This window comes from Herpailurus yagouaroundi, unplaced genomic scaffold, assembly GCF_014898765.1.
Source record: "Herpailurus yagouaroundi ecotype Mexico unplaced genomic scaffold, PumYag 161, whole genome shotgun sequence".
NCBI lineage: Eukaryota > Metazoa > Chordata > Mammalia > Carnivora > Felidae > Herpailurus > Herpailurus yagouaroundi.
Window position 1 is genome coordinate 9,478,090 of NW_024412402.1, and position 13,559 is coordinate 9,491,648.

At 55.7% G+C, this 13,559-nt stretch overlaps 2 protein-coding genes across 4 annotated transcripts in view; one reads left to right on the forward strand and one right to left on the reverse strand.

Annotated features, from left to right (window-relative positions):
- The window catches only part of PCSK7 (proprotein convertase subtilisin/kexin type 7), a 25,410-nt gene extending 12,345 nt beyond the window's left edge, over positions 1–13,065 (reverse strand). For all 3 annotated transcript variants that reach the window (XR_005792900.1, XR_005792901.1, XM_040483141.1), the window contains exons 1-12: positions 12,938–13,065; positions 11,321–11,440; positions 10,393–10,857; positions 9,344–9,478; positions 8,577–8,742; positions 7,318–7,408; positions 6,331–6,385; positions 5,730–5,868; positions 4,750–4,850; positions 2,014–2,181; positions 1,130–1,237; positions 605–707 (exon numbers count right to left, since the gene is read on the reverse strand). Coding sequence is in view for 1 of the 3 variants with exons in the window: in XM_040483141.1 (XP_040339075.1) it covers positions 605–707; positions 1,130–1,237; positions 2,014–2,181; positions 4,750–4,850; positions 5,730–5,868; positions 6,331–6,385; positions 7,318–7,408; positions 8,577–8,742; positions 9,344–9,478; positions 10,393–10,845 (1,519 nt within the window). In the remaining 2 variants the exon portion in view is untranslated. The remainder of the gene's footprint in view (positions 1–604; positions 708–1,129; positions 1,238–2,013; positions 2,182–4,749; positions 4,851–5,729; positions 5,869–6,330; positions 6,386–7,317; positions 7,409–8,576; positions 8,743–9,343; positions 9,479–10,392; positions 10,858–11,320; positions 11,441–12,937) is intronic.
- Positions 13,066–13,189: 124 nt separating this feature from the next.
- Positions 13,190–13,559, forward strand: part of RNF214 (ring finger protein 214) — a 49,140-nt gene continuing 48,770 nt past the window's right edge. The window contains exon 1 of the mRNA XM_040483145.1: positions 13,190–13,559. Coding sequence (XP_040339079.1) covers positions 13,309–13,559 — 251 coding nt within the window. The 5' untranslated portion in view covers positions 13,190–13,308.

Sequence of the window (13,559 nt, forward strand, 5' to 3'; positions counted from 1 at the left end):
CCCGTGCTCACATGGGGCCTCAGGGCAATCTTCCCCGGTGCTCCTCACAAACCACATCTCCGATTTGCAGACCCTCAGAAAATCCCACTGACCCCAGGTGTGAGGGACAGGTGGCTGCACCCCAGGGTGACATCTGCGTCCTCCCATCCCACTCCCGACACACCCCATCCAACTATCTGTGTATTAGACAAGCTGGATAATCAAAGGAAGAAACTCATCTACTTCATCCAAAGGCCACTGGGCTGAAGAGAACTGCCTGGCAAGTTCCTGGCATGCAAGTCAAAGGAGCATCTTTCAACTCCTGCCTTGTCTGCCCAAGTCCCAGTGGCGCCCCTCCCCCAGCTATTCTGACCGGTTGCTCAGCAGTTCGTCTCCACTACTAGTAACTCAGGAGAAAGGTCTTATTTAAGCAGCCAGGGGGCCAGCCAAGTCAGAAGCAGCAACATGTCCTAAAATGGTCAAAGAAAACGCCACAGGTCTGGCTGCAGCTCAGCTCCTAAAGGAAGGGGCTAGAATCGGGCAGGGATGAGGAGTTTGACTTCCCCCTGTTACCCCGCCCCAAACCTCAATCCCCAGATTAACCCCCTTTCTGCTGACTACTTACCATTCCATAGGACCTCCAGTGTGTGGGGGGCCAGCGGGATAGCCTTGTTCTCTTTTAACACAGGGCTGACATAGGAAGCTAAGTAAGGGACCGAGGTCCAGATCTATTAAAGGAAAGGGGGTGGTGGTGAATGAACAAGACCGACCACACACGCACGCACACACACATCAACTTGATCCTTAGGGCCCCGCTCTTATTTTCCCTCTCCTCATCACCTTCTTTCACTCCCAAGGCTCCTGCTGACCCCTGGGAGTGCTCCCTATGGAACCAGAGGCCATGGCTGTGTCCAGGGTGGAAGATGAGAACCACAGCACCCTGAGAGCCCCCAGCTATACTCTCTACCAATAGTTTGGAAGCCTCAATGACAATGTTGAGCCTGCCTCTTCATTTGAAAAATGGGTCATCTAGAATAGATGAAACAAAGAACACTGACTACGCACGATGCGCCAGGCAATGTTTTAGGCGTTTAGCCCCCTCCCTCGGTCGCTCCATGCAGGGGTCCCTGCCCTGCCAACACCCGTTCACCTTGGCTGCATTAACGAGTCTCCAAGCATTGAGCAGGCCGAATCCATGCTGGTGGCTGTGGCTGAAGCCTGCCTCGTTGGTGACCCAATCTGCACGGCGATCCTCATACTGAGAGAAACAGAGATCCTGGTTAGTCTCTGGGACTTCCAAAGTGCAGCTGACCCTTGGGCAATTCAAGGGTTGGGGTACTGCCCCCTGCCCCCCAAAGTCGAAAATCCACGTATAACTTTTGACTCCCTAAAACTTAAGTCCTAAGAGCCTACTATTGACTGGATGCTTTACCAACAACACAAACAGTTGGTTAGCACATTTCATATATGTATTATGTATTGTATTCGTACAGTAAAGTCAGCCGGAGAAGAGAAAATGTTATCAAGAAAACCACAAGGAGGAGAAAATACATTTACTGTGGATCCACACATTCAGACCCATGCTGTTCAAGGGTCAACTATAATGTCAACAACCTAACTCTGGTTTCCTTGCTCGCCCTGCTGGCTGACCCAGTCCAGACTCTCCCACCAGGGCTACTAGGAATGGATTCCCCAAGGAAGGCTGGGACAAAAGGTCAGAGCCCCATGATGTCACCACCTCCATAGCTTGCTTCTAGAGGGAGCCAGGAGTCACCGGCCCTGGAATAAGGGAGCACAGCCAGAGTGCTCCTGTGCAGGTGAAACAGCACAGGCAGAATAGGTACGGATGAGTTGAGGCCTAGGATCTTGATGGGGTCCCCACGCCTGTTCTAGACACAGGCAACTCTGAAAAGCACCGGACACCTCACTTGTGGGACATTTAGAGTCTGAAGCCTCCTGATCCCTGCAAGTCCTTGGAAGCAGAACCCTGGGGAAGGCTGGGCCGGGCCATGGCTCCGGCTGCTAGGGTCTCACCTGGGTGGCTGTGAAGACAACGATGTGCTGGACGTCACGCCAGGTGAGACAGGGCCGCACCTGTAGCATCAGGGCTATCATGCCTGCTGCCAGAGGGGCTGCGGCCGAGGTCCCTGTGTGGCCCTCGGTGCAGCCTGTGCCCTTCTGAAGGTCCCAGTCAGTGGTCACCTGGGAAGTGGATTGGGGGGTGGGGGGGACTGGGTTAGACGCGGAGTTCACAGGTGCTGTGGAGAGAGGGGTAGGGGACGGGGCCTCGGAGGAAGGCTCTCAGGTCGGCCCTGGCTTTGTGAGAGCTGAGTCTTTGACCAGAGGGAGGCCCACTAGCGGGTCAGGATAAAGGAAAATCCCTCATCACCCTAGGCCCCGCGGGACAAGCTCTGGAGAGCTGAGAAAAGAAGGCAGTTTACAGGGCTACTCGGGAGGGTCCGGCTGTGGGCAGAGAGGAGACGGAGGTGTGGGAGAGGCCTTATGTGCAGAGGACGGTTTCCTGATTCCTGCTCCTCTAATAACTGTGTCCCGAATTCCCCAGCCTGGCCCTCCAACCCCCTCAACCAAGCTAGACAGAGGAAGTGGCCCGGGGGGATGGGGGGGGGGGCGGGCAGGCTCCTGGGCCCCAGCTGGAGCTGGGACAGCAGTGACGGCACCATTCAAGGAAATCCAAGTTGGCAGCCCGGCGATAGGGGTTGGAGTGACATCAGTGCGAACAAAGGGAATGTGTTCCCAGGGAGAGGGAACTGTGCCCTCGCCCACCCTGTGAGCTCAGCAAGGGCTTAGTGTCTACACTGCCTGCCCGCCCTGCTGCTCTGGGCCTGGTGCCTCAGTATGGTTCCCATGAGACCCCCCCCCCCCACTCTACCTGTGGTTCTCAGGGGGAGGTGACAGTGGGGGACGGGAAGGAGAGTTGCCTGGCGGGGAGAGATGGCATCCAGTTCTTTTCATGCTCCTATCAACCCTGGAACCACAACGGGTTTGCCTAAACCTGCTCCACTATGTGGCACTTTGGATGTGGCACATGGTGCTGATGTTAAGACTTGAGAGTTTTTTTTCTTCCAGGCTTCTCTCTGGGTCAGACACCAGGGAGGTAACTTCTGCCAAGAGCTACCCTTTCTCCATTGTACTCAGTGCTTCCCTCCCAGCCGCTACAGCAGCTGCCAAGAGATGTGATTTTCACTCAGACACTGTGCGCTCCCAGGAGAAAAAGGAAAAAACCCTCCAAGCTGTGGTCTCAATGAGATGGGGAAGGCTGGTCTGTGCCAGGGAGCAGACTGATTTTTTTTCCCTGTTAAGGAAAAGGCGTCACGGGGACAGTCTCGTTGTAGCTGGGAGGGCTGTGAACAGGCCTAGGTTGGCGGGAGCCCTGGGAAGCCATAGGAAAGTCCAGGGACGCACCCCGGCCAGCCATAGGGTGGGCAGTGCATGCCCCGTGCTCTGTCCTCAGGAAGACCGCTCCTCTGAGCTGGTCACTGAACAGAAACTGGCAACGCGGGGTTTCCAAGGAAGGACATCCAAAAGCTGGGAACTTGGATAAGCAAACTCTCTTTTCACCTCTGGACAAATCACAGTTCAGATGGAAGGTGGGGGTGGGGGTAAGAAGTGGAGCTAAGTTAGGGAACGGCCAGAGCAGCAAAGCAAGAATGGCACCCATGCTGGTGACGCCTCCTTGGGAGCGGGTTCCCCAGAGTTCCACCAGGGTTCCCTCTTCCTCTTCCTCCTCTCCCAGCCTGGGCTGGCTGGAGTGCCCTCTGAACCCAGACCCCTGCCTGCTGGGCAAAGGATCTCTTAGGTTTTCATTTCAACCCATTCCCTCCACCTTCCTCCCTGGGCGAAGGTGGGAAGCTGAGGTCCCCTGGCACAGGGCCTTGGAACCATGTGTTGACCAGAAGTCACTTACTGGCAAAACAAAATTTCAGTTTTGGAAAACGAACCTGACCCGGCAGGAAGACAAAGCAGCCCAATTCCCAGTGGCCCCAGAGAGACCTCCGTACCTGGGCCGCTGGAGAAATGTGATACCCCCGGGCTCCAGCCCAGCTCTTCCCCATCCCCATACTGCTCTATTCTGGGCAGCGGGGACAGGCAGAGAACTGTAGGGTCACAATCCAGAGACCTGACCCCAACCTGCTGGGATGGAGCTAAGCCAGTGGGAAGCAGGCATCAGACTCTGAATTCTTTAAAAGCTTCCCATAGCCTGAGAAGCTCCACTGCCCGGCTCCAATCTCTTGTGTGATACGGCTCCAATTCTAGCTCTAAGGAACGAACTGTTTCTTGGGCTGACTGAGACATTTCCCGGACTCGTTTTCCTGCCCATCCCATCAAGACAACTGCTAGCTTTACTCCTAATGAGGAATGTGACCAGAACTCACAGTATTTACATAAGGGCTGAAGAGTAATGGAACGAAGGGTTTTTTCCTAAGCCCAGAGAAATTAGCCAAAGCCCAAATTCTACCAAAGGAAGACACTGCACATGAGTTCTTTAATCAGTGTGATGCTTAGTCGTTCCTATAACAAAATATGTATTTGTAAGTTAAACTTTTAAAGATAAAGGCCATTTACAGATCTGTTTAGAGTCTTCGGCTCTGATTTTTCCGACAGTGGCATGCCCTCTGAGATCTGTATCTGCTAAGAGGAGGAACGTAAGGGACAGGGCAGGGAAGCAGGGACACGAGGAGACCTGGCTGTGCTGCCCGAGGGAAGTGTCGTGGGACGGGGGTGGGGAGCGCGGGCCCAGGAGGCACTCACGATGCTCCGGAGCATCTTGTCCCCACCACTGAAGGTGACCGCCAGCATGGAGGCACACTCTTCCGCGTAGAAAGGCATCCGGCCCTCCTCGTCCACGGCACCTGGGGAAGAGAGGAGGGGGAGCGGGAGCCGAGTTATCATCTGGGAGGCTGTCCTGAGTTTCAGAAATGATCTCAGTGGCCCAAGTGCCTCAGAGTGCCCACGCTCGTCACCTGAAGAGGCAACCTCAAGCGGCAGAGGGTATTCTGTGCCCTAAGACCCTTCTTTCCATAGGTTCCGGGGTAAAACGGGGGGAGTGCCACCTCTATACGGACTCATCCGTTCACACGCTCATTTTCCTCAATGCTTATTCATTATCTACTGCAGGTCACATGCTGTGAGGGGCACTGGGGCCACAAGGGAAAAGTCACAGTCTTGATCTCAAGGAGCCTGAAGTCAGGTAAGTAAATAAATACAACGGGACAGCAGACGCTATGGTGGGAAGCACAAGTACGAGGCATTTAATCCAGACTAGAGGGGGTCAGGGAAGGCTTCAAGCAGGAGGCAAGTGGCTCATGGGAAGAGAGGCTGGAGCAGAGGCCTAACCAGATGATGGGCTGAAAGCTTCCCGGAGTATGGTGTCTACTAAGGACGTCCTGAGGTCCTGTGAGAATAGGGATAGTCCCTCCTAACTATGTGAGCCTGAAGAGAAGATTGTACTTGGACAGTTAGACAGACACACAGAAGCCAGGGCGCCCCAAAACACACAACCCGCTCACCACTGAGGGATACGCACATTCCAAAACACACAACCCCCTCACCATTGAGGCACACGCCCCCCAAAATACACAATTCCCTCACCACTGACTGATACACACGCCAAAATGCACAATCTCCTCACCACGGCGTCCCACACACACTGAAATGGAGTCCCCTCCCCACCGAGCGACACACACACACACGCACTCACACACATGCACGCATAACCACCAGGCCGCTACCTATGGTGACGGTGTAGATAGAGTTGGCATAGCCATCATAGTTGCAGTTGTCGTTGTGCTGGCCACCGTTCCCGCTGGCTACCACAAAGATGCTCCCAAAGCCCCGGCGGCCAGCAATCACCCCATGTTGCAAGGCAGCCTGAGGAGTAAAACCATGCTGGGATCAGCTGAGGAACTCCTAGGAAGACCTCTACCCTCCATACCAATTGCTTCCTCCCCTCCTAGAAAGAAATGCGAAAAAAGCCCAAAGGCACTGGGGCATGGGAGAAGGAGATTTAAAGAGGGTTAGGAAGACGTTAGCTGAACAACGGTCTGAAGGATATACACTGTTTGTCAGATAGGGCGGGGCCGGAAGTGGGGCGCCGAGCCCCAAATCACAGGGAAACAACTCAAAGCACTGTTCCACTTCTCTAAGCACCAGGGTCCCCCAAGCACCCCCACCTCCAGGTTAGGAGTGTTCTCCCAAAAGGAGGTGGGAGGGCTGGGTGATGTGAGTCTGGCACCACACACGGGGGTGGGGTGGGAAAGGGGGCGACCCGTAGTAGTTCTAGGACCTGAGTAGAGAGGGTGTCCTAGGTCTATCTTCATGCACTTCACTTACCTTTCCAAGCTGATGGGGGCCATCCACTGTCTTCCCATCATCATCTGGTCCCCAGCTGTTGAGAAATACCCAGAGGGGAGAGCCAGAGCCACACCACGGCTGCCCACCCAGGGCTTAACTGACCCCACCCACCCCCCGGCCTGGCCTCTTCATCTCCTCCCAAGTGCTCCAGGCCAGGACTGCCATGATCACAGGACACAGGGTTCAAGGATTCAGCCCTCACTCCAAGGTGGAAAACAGAAGTATGCAGTAAGTCTCTTTTTTCCCTTGGAAACTTTCTCAGTTTAGGACTGCTTTAACCTGCCCCTGAAAATCCTTTCTCAGGTCCTCAGGAGCAGGACACAACACACATTAGTAGTGGGGGACGGGGGCCACCCATCTCCTGACGTAGAGCTCTAATACCAGGCTTGATGGGAGAGCACCCACAAAGGAAGTACTCAATCTGTGTGGGCTCTTGGGTCTGAGGAGTTCTCGATTCCTTCTCTAAGAGAAATGTACGCCGATGATGATGTCATACATTTAAGGGAGGTACTGGGAGGGGGAACAGGTGCTGTCATTGCCATGAGGGCAGCCCAACTTCAGTTCCCCCTTAGGCGGAAACTCAGTCCCTGCCCCCTCCGCAACCATAACCATAACCTGAAGCTGGACGTGCATTTACGTGCGTAGGGCAGCGGGGCTGGTGCCGGGCATTTGGCTCGGCTGTGGCTGGAGAGGAGGCCTCATGAGCTTATTAAACATAATGAACATGGGCCAGACTGCAGCACTCCTCATATGGCAACCGGATTCCTGGGGAGACACGGGGCTTAGGACTGAGGAAGGACCCAGTGGTCAGGGATCTGGAGAAATCTGAGTGATGGACTTCTGGGTGGAACCCAGTAAGAGGCCCCTGGCTGCGACCTGGCCGAGCTAGCCCATCTTGCTGTTCTTTTGTTGGAGGATCCGTGCCAGGTGCTGAAGCCTCGCGCCCTCACCGTGTTCCTGGCTTACCTGCAGCTGTAGATGTCGTTGATCTGATAGTGTTTGTTGAACGCCACAGCCTCCATGCTGTCTGTGAGGGGTCCATCCAGCACCCGGATACCTAGGCAGCGAAGGCCACATCAGCTCCTCGGTCTTGTTGGCCCCCTAGACGGGGAGCAGCATGGTGGGAGCCACACGTGGAGACTTACTTTTCCCTCTGAGCGCTCCTGTATCTCTGAATTTTTATACCATGTATATGGACCATGGTGGTTTTTAACATAATGCTACATCTTAGATTTTAAGGATCATGGGGTCTGGCAGGAAGAGCCTGGGCCAGAACGTAGGTAGCTAAGTTCCCTTACTTGCGTTCTTAATCATGTAAAACAGCAGTGCGACGCTTGACACATAGAAGGTGTTCAAGAAAAGGTACTCACTACCATTACTACTCCGTGGATGCCTAATTTCACCCTCTCAAATGGGGCGGGTCACATCCCGGCGACCATGTAAGGAAAATGGAGCTTTCAGAAGGGACTTGGTCCCTGAAGTTTCTGGCTCGCTCTGTCGCCTCATTTAGGGAGAGAGTTGCTGACCTCTGCTGGCGTGTAAGAGGAAAACGGTCACTCTATTCAGTGTGTAGTTTCCAAGCATTTACGAGGAGGAGTCATGGGGAGGGCTTCCCCGTGTACACCCTTTGCGTTCTGCTCTGATGGACAAAGGCTGAGAGGAGGAGCCTTAGAACGATCCCCAGTGGGGGCCAGTGCTGCTCCGCTCTCTTGAAAGGAGGGAGAGCAGACAGCGACCATCAGAAGGGATGACAGTTGGAGAGCTGGGCGATAGCAGAGGAGCCTCCACAGACATTAAGGGTCAAGGAGGAAGGGCAGGTAAAAGCGTACTTGGGAAATTATGAAGATAGAAATATAACCCAGATAAGGAAAAGGAGTTACCATTACAGTGAGTCGGGTCATTTGATGGGACATAACCACAAACAGAAAAAGGGGGCAGGCCATAGAGTGGCTGGGGCTCGAAGTCTCCATCCCACATTGAGACCACTCTCACTTTTATCTGTTGTAGATGATAGGGTTTGTGGCTAACAGCATGTCTGAGACACCACGGCACTGACAAAACCCAACGAACTCATGTGTCCCACAGACACATATCATAAGCTTCCCTTTGCCCGACGCTATGTGTGTCAACAGTGGGACCAACGTGGTTCAGAATCTGGGGGAGGGGCGGGCAGGAGATGAAGACGGTCCCGAGGGAGAGGCCCCTGAGGCTGGAGTGGCAGGTACCTGCTATGCGGCTCCCATACGCCACTCCCACGGCACAGAAGCTGTTGTTGGGCACTGCGGCGATCTCGCCCGCACACCTCGTGCCGTGGTGATTGCCGTTCTCCACGTCTGGGTGTGGCATAGGGTCAGGGTCGTTGGAGTTGAGATCATAGCTGCCCTCGGGGCTCTGAAACATGGCAGGGGCAACATGGTCATTCACAGGCTTTCAGGGGTCAGGCCCTGGAACTCAAGGAGAGAGGAGACCTGGGGAAACTGGGACTTTGGGGCTCCGGGCCAGCACAACAAGCCTGTCTGTCTCTTTCTGCAAACCACCCAGGCTATAGGCATGAGATAGGACACGCGGGGCAAGACTGAAAGTGCCACAGGGCTCAGGGAACTTCCTTCTCATCCGTGGTGGAAATGGGTCTGGGAGACTGCTCCACGGCTTGGGAAACCCAGGTAAAAGAGACCTAGGGCTACCTGAAGACCAGGCTAGAGAGGAAGGTGCTCAGAACTCGTGTGGGGAGGGAAGTTGCCAACAGGGACCGCTCCTTACTCCCCAGGGCAGGGGGCAGCAAGCGGAACCAGGAAGTGCCACCCAGAGTCCTGTCCCTGTGTCTTAATTGCCAGACTGGAATGCCGGCTGGGGGCAAGGGGAAGCTCAGCCGTCCCATCTCCTGGGCCCTTTTGTGTGGCCCAGTGACCTGGAAGAAAGGGAACCAGACGAAGGCAACATCAAGAAGGAGGTAAGACATGGGGGTCGGAGGGGTTGTCCCAGGGCCACTCACATAGTTGGGTGCGATGTCCTGGATGGTGTGCTCCACTCCGTCATCCACGACCACCACAGTGACCCCTCGCCCGGTTACATTGCGTTCCCACACACCTGTCACGTTGATGTCCCTGCCGGGGCTCCGCCGGTTATTCTGTAGGAGACACAGGGTCAGGAGCTATTCTCAGAGCCTTGGGAGGCCAGTGACACACAGCATAGCTCACAGACAAGCAGGCTAGCAGCCCCTTTTCACGCTTGGCCACCCTCAAAGAGCCAGACAGAGGTTGTAGACCGATAGGTCTAGTGAGGATAGATGGACAAGTGAGGGCTTTGCCACAGCCTAGCTCCCTGGGAAAGCCTGGCGTCATTCACGGGTGGTAGAAGTGAAATGTGGCAAGGTTAAGGGTTGGACGATACAATTATTATGCCATATAATACGTATTTTCCTGGGCGCCTGTGCAACTCAGTCGCTTCGGCGTCCGACTCTTGATGCCAGCTCAGGTCACGATCTCACTGTCCGCGAGTTTGGGCCCCATGTCGGGCTCTGCGCTGACAGCGCTTGGGATTCTCTCTCTCCCTCTCTCTCTCTGTCCCTCCCCCGCTCACACTCTCTCTAAATAATTAAACTTAAAAAATATATATACATATATATACCATTTTATTAACATTACATAACATGCTACGAAGTACTTGTCATGTGTCTGACACACATATATTAATTCACTTATCCTAACCATAACTCCACAAGGTAGGTACTGTTACAGTCTCCACTTTACAGAGGGGGAAACTGAGGCAGAGAGCGGTTTAAGCAGCTTGCTCAAAGGCGTGTGTCGGTGAGTGGCGGAGCTGGATTAGACTCCAGGCAGCCTGGTCCCAGAACCCACACCCTCACCTCTGCAGCCCACTGGCTCCCCAGAAGTGAGTGCAGGGAAGGCGAAGCCCACAGCTGTGTCTCCTCAGGCAAAGGATGGGGGGCAACCGAAGAGTAACACAGTCAAAAGCCCACTAACGAACGGAACACTCAGAACATATCCACCGGAAAGCCGAAAACGGCAAGGCTGGACTCACCAGGTGCCACTGCTGTGGGTACTTGGGGTCATTGAAGTGGACACTGCGCTTGGCCCGCTTGAGCAGCCTCTGCTCCGAGTGCCAGCGCACAGCTTCGTGCCCGGATAACACGGTTTCCGCCTGCTGCCGGGCGGCCTCCGCCTGCTGCTGCCCAGCCGGCTGGACGAAGAGGTAGTAGCCGTGGAGCTCCCCGACGCGCCCAGCATTCAGCAGTCCCGCCGCCTGGGCCAAGGCGTCTGCCTGCTGCTCCAGGGTCTCTTCCTCCCCTCCCAGGCTGTCCAGATGCACGGCCCAGCTTAGCCCCCCCAGACCCTGGGCTCTAGGCCCATCGGCCCCTGCCAGGCCCATGACCCAGGGAACCAGGAAGAAGAGCCCGGCTAACTCCAGCCAGAGGCAGGTGGGCAGGCCCGGGGGGGCATCCAAGTGTGGCACTTTCTGCCTCCCCTTCGGCATCAGAGCAGAAGGCTGCAAACAAACAGAAAGGACATCAGAGACACCTGCAGGAATCTGCAGGCAGGCCAAGCCATCAATGTATTACACCTAGAAATCCCCAATCCACTCCTTTTTTAAATACTTGATCCTCTTGTTTTATTCACACTTATTCCTGAGCAACAGGGAAAAGCCCTCAGGGGGGGGTGTGGGCCACTGCCAACCCCAGGGGATACCTCCACGGCATGATGGGCCAATCGCCATCTCACCAGATAATCAAATCGAATGTCCAATTGCTAACGGGCAACGCACTGCTCTTTGCCCCTGTTGCTGTGAAAAGGGCTTAGAAGTCATATCACTCCCATAGGTTACTGGCAGGATCATGACTGCTCTTAGAAGAGACCTTCCTCCCTTTAGAGGGGACATAAATCTTCCCCCAGCTGACATCTCATCCGGTTGTCCTCAGGGCCGACTCCCCACAATGGTGCCCCAATCCTACCTGGACTCTATGTGAGGGTGAGCTCCTGGTCTGGCTGACCACCTCACACTCATTTTGTGCAAATGGAGAAAAGGCATCACTTTCACTGAGTGGTGCTGGCTCTGAGCACAGACTGCAGACCTGTGGGCCCCAAGAAAAGAAGAAACGGTGTCCTCCCAAACCCAGGGGAGCAAGCAGAGGCTAGCCATGAACTCCAGGACCTGTGACCAAGGGAACTGGCCAATGATCGAGTATCATTTTCAGGGATCTCAAGTTGGCTGCAGACTGGCAAAGAACTGGCCAAGTCAGTACAGAACCCAGAAACCCTACTTGTTGTCCTAACCATCATGCCACCCTCTTTTCTTTGGCCCCCAGAGGCCTAGAAGAGGGCTTGAACTATTGCCAAAACACCCTCATCGAGAAGCAGGGAGTACTGCTTCCTAGTAGTCTAGGTGGTGGCTAACTTCCTGATTTCTGTATCTCTGACAGAGGCCAGGGGAAGTAAGAGTAGGCAGGAAGCAGTGGAAATGGGGAAGACTGGACAGTGTGAGCGAAAAAAGCAAGTGGGCAACCGGGAAGGAAGAAATGATTGGAAAGTAGCACTAAGGGGCTATACCCTTACGGACTAGCTCGGCAGGTTGGCTTGGAAGTGAGGGCTGAACACGAAACCCGGGGCTGGCACCCATGGTTTGATTTCAGAAGGGCCGAATTTAGAACTGGTGGGCAACTGTGGGGACAGGCACAGGTGGGTGGGCAGCAGAACATGTGCATGCCCACGGGTGACTGGGCTCCTTCAGAATCATCTGCTCTGTACTCGTGTCACCCCGAGGCAGGGCTTAGTACCCACACACATACCCAAATGGATCCAACTCAAAACATTACAGGAAAATAGGTATTTTACTGAAGTCTCTTTGGAAAGGAAGAAGGGAACTTAACGCCACCTAACTTTTCCCTCCAAAAACCTGCATTCCACATTTCATTCCTCCTAGCCCTGCGGCAGCCTCCACTGTCCCAACATAATCAGATGCCTTTCCCACACATGACTAAGTAAAACAAAGTCTTGCCAGATAGCCAGATTATGCCCCACTTAGGTAGGCCCCTTCAGTCTCCTAGATCCCATTGATTTCCGGAAGAGAAGAGAAACCTGGCCACCACTTCCTCCTTCTTTCTGGCAGAGCAGTACCATCTCCTACTTCCACCCCAGGTTTCTGGGAAAGGAACCGTAAATACCCCCCTGAAAGTAGAGCACAACCTCACCCAACTGCTTTGTGCATCTTTACAGCTCTTGGGTGCCAAGGGTGAAAAGAAAGAACACGGGCAGCCCAGAGTCCAGGAAAGAGTCTGTCCCGAGAGGCTGTCCTCCTCCTCGTGCCTCTACACCCGCTTCCTAGAAATCAGGCTGCGTCTACGGTCAGTTTCACTGACTTCCCTCTGCCCCGTGCAATGTGTCCCCCTCCTCAGAGGGACCCGTACTACCCTGGAATCGGGACCCTACCGCCCCGTCTCCCGGCGCTGTCCCAAGCAGGGACTGAGGACGCCCTCGGTGCAGCCCCCTCGTCCTCGGACGCGGGCGGCGCCCTCCCAGCTCTGGGCCGCCCGGACTTGCCAGGCCCCGCCCCCACCGAGTGCCCAACTCACCCGCTCGGCCGCAGCTGCTGCCGCCGCCTGCCTGCGGAAACTCGCGGCTTCCCGGGAGCCCGGGGCGCCAGTGACAGTAGCATCACTTCCGCCCGGCGGTGCAGCCAATCAGCGGCGAGGCCCCGGCCCGGCCGAGCGGCCCGGAGCAACCGGCGCTAGGGGGCCGGCCGCTCCGGGCATCCTCCGCCAGGAGAGGAGCGTGTGGGCGCGGTGGGCTCAGCTCGCCTGGCCCCACCGCCCCGAGCCGTCGGGGCGTCCTCCACAGGGGCACTGCCCGGAGGGACCGTCTTGCCCTTCATGGCGTCCTCTGAAAAGGGAATCTCGGTTTTGACCTTTACAAACACCTCGTTCCTCTTCTCTCTCTGATCGCCATGGCCCCGACTCTCTCTGGGACCTTTCCAGAGGGGCTCTTCCCTCCGCTGGGTCTCCTTCCTTCTCGCGGTCGCCTCACTCTTCCTCCCCGCGCCCCGGGAGAGTCCACTTGTACCTTAGGGGGCTTCCGCGGAGTCCGCGGCGCTCGCACGGCGCCAGCGCTGGCCGCTAGGGGGCGCCGTCGGGGGCGGCGCGGTGCCGCCGCAGCCGCTCCTCTCCGGGCCGGGCCTCGCCCGCTCCGCTCGCGCCG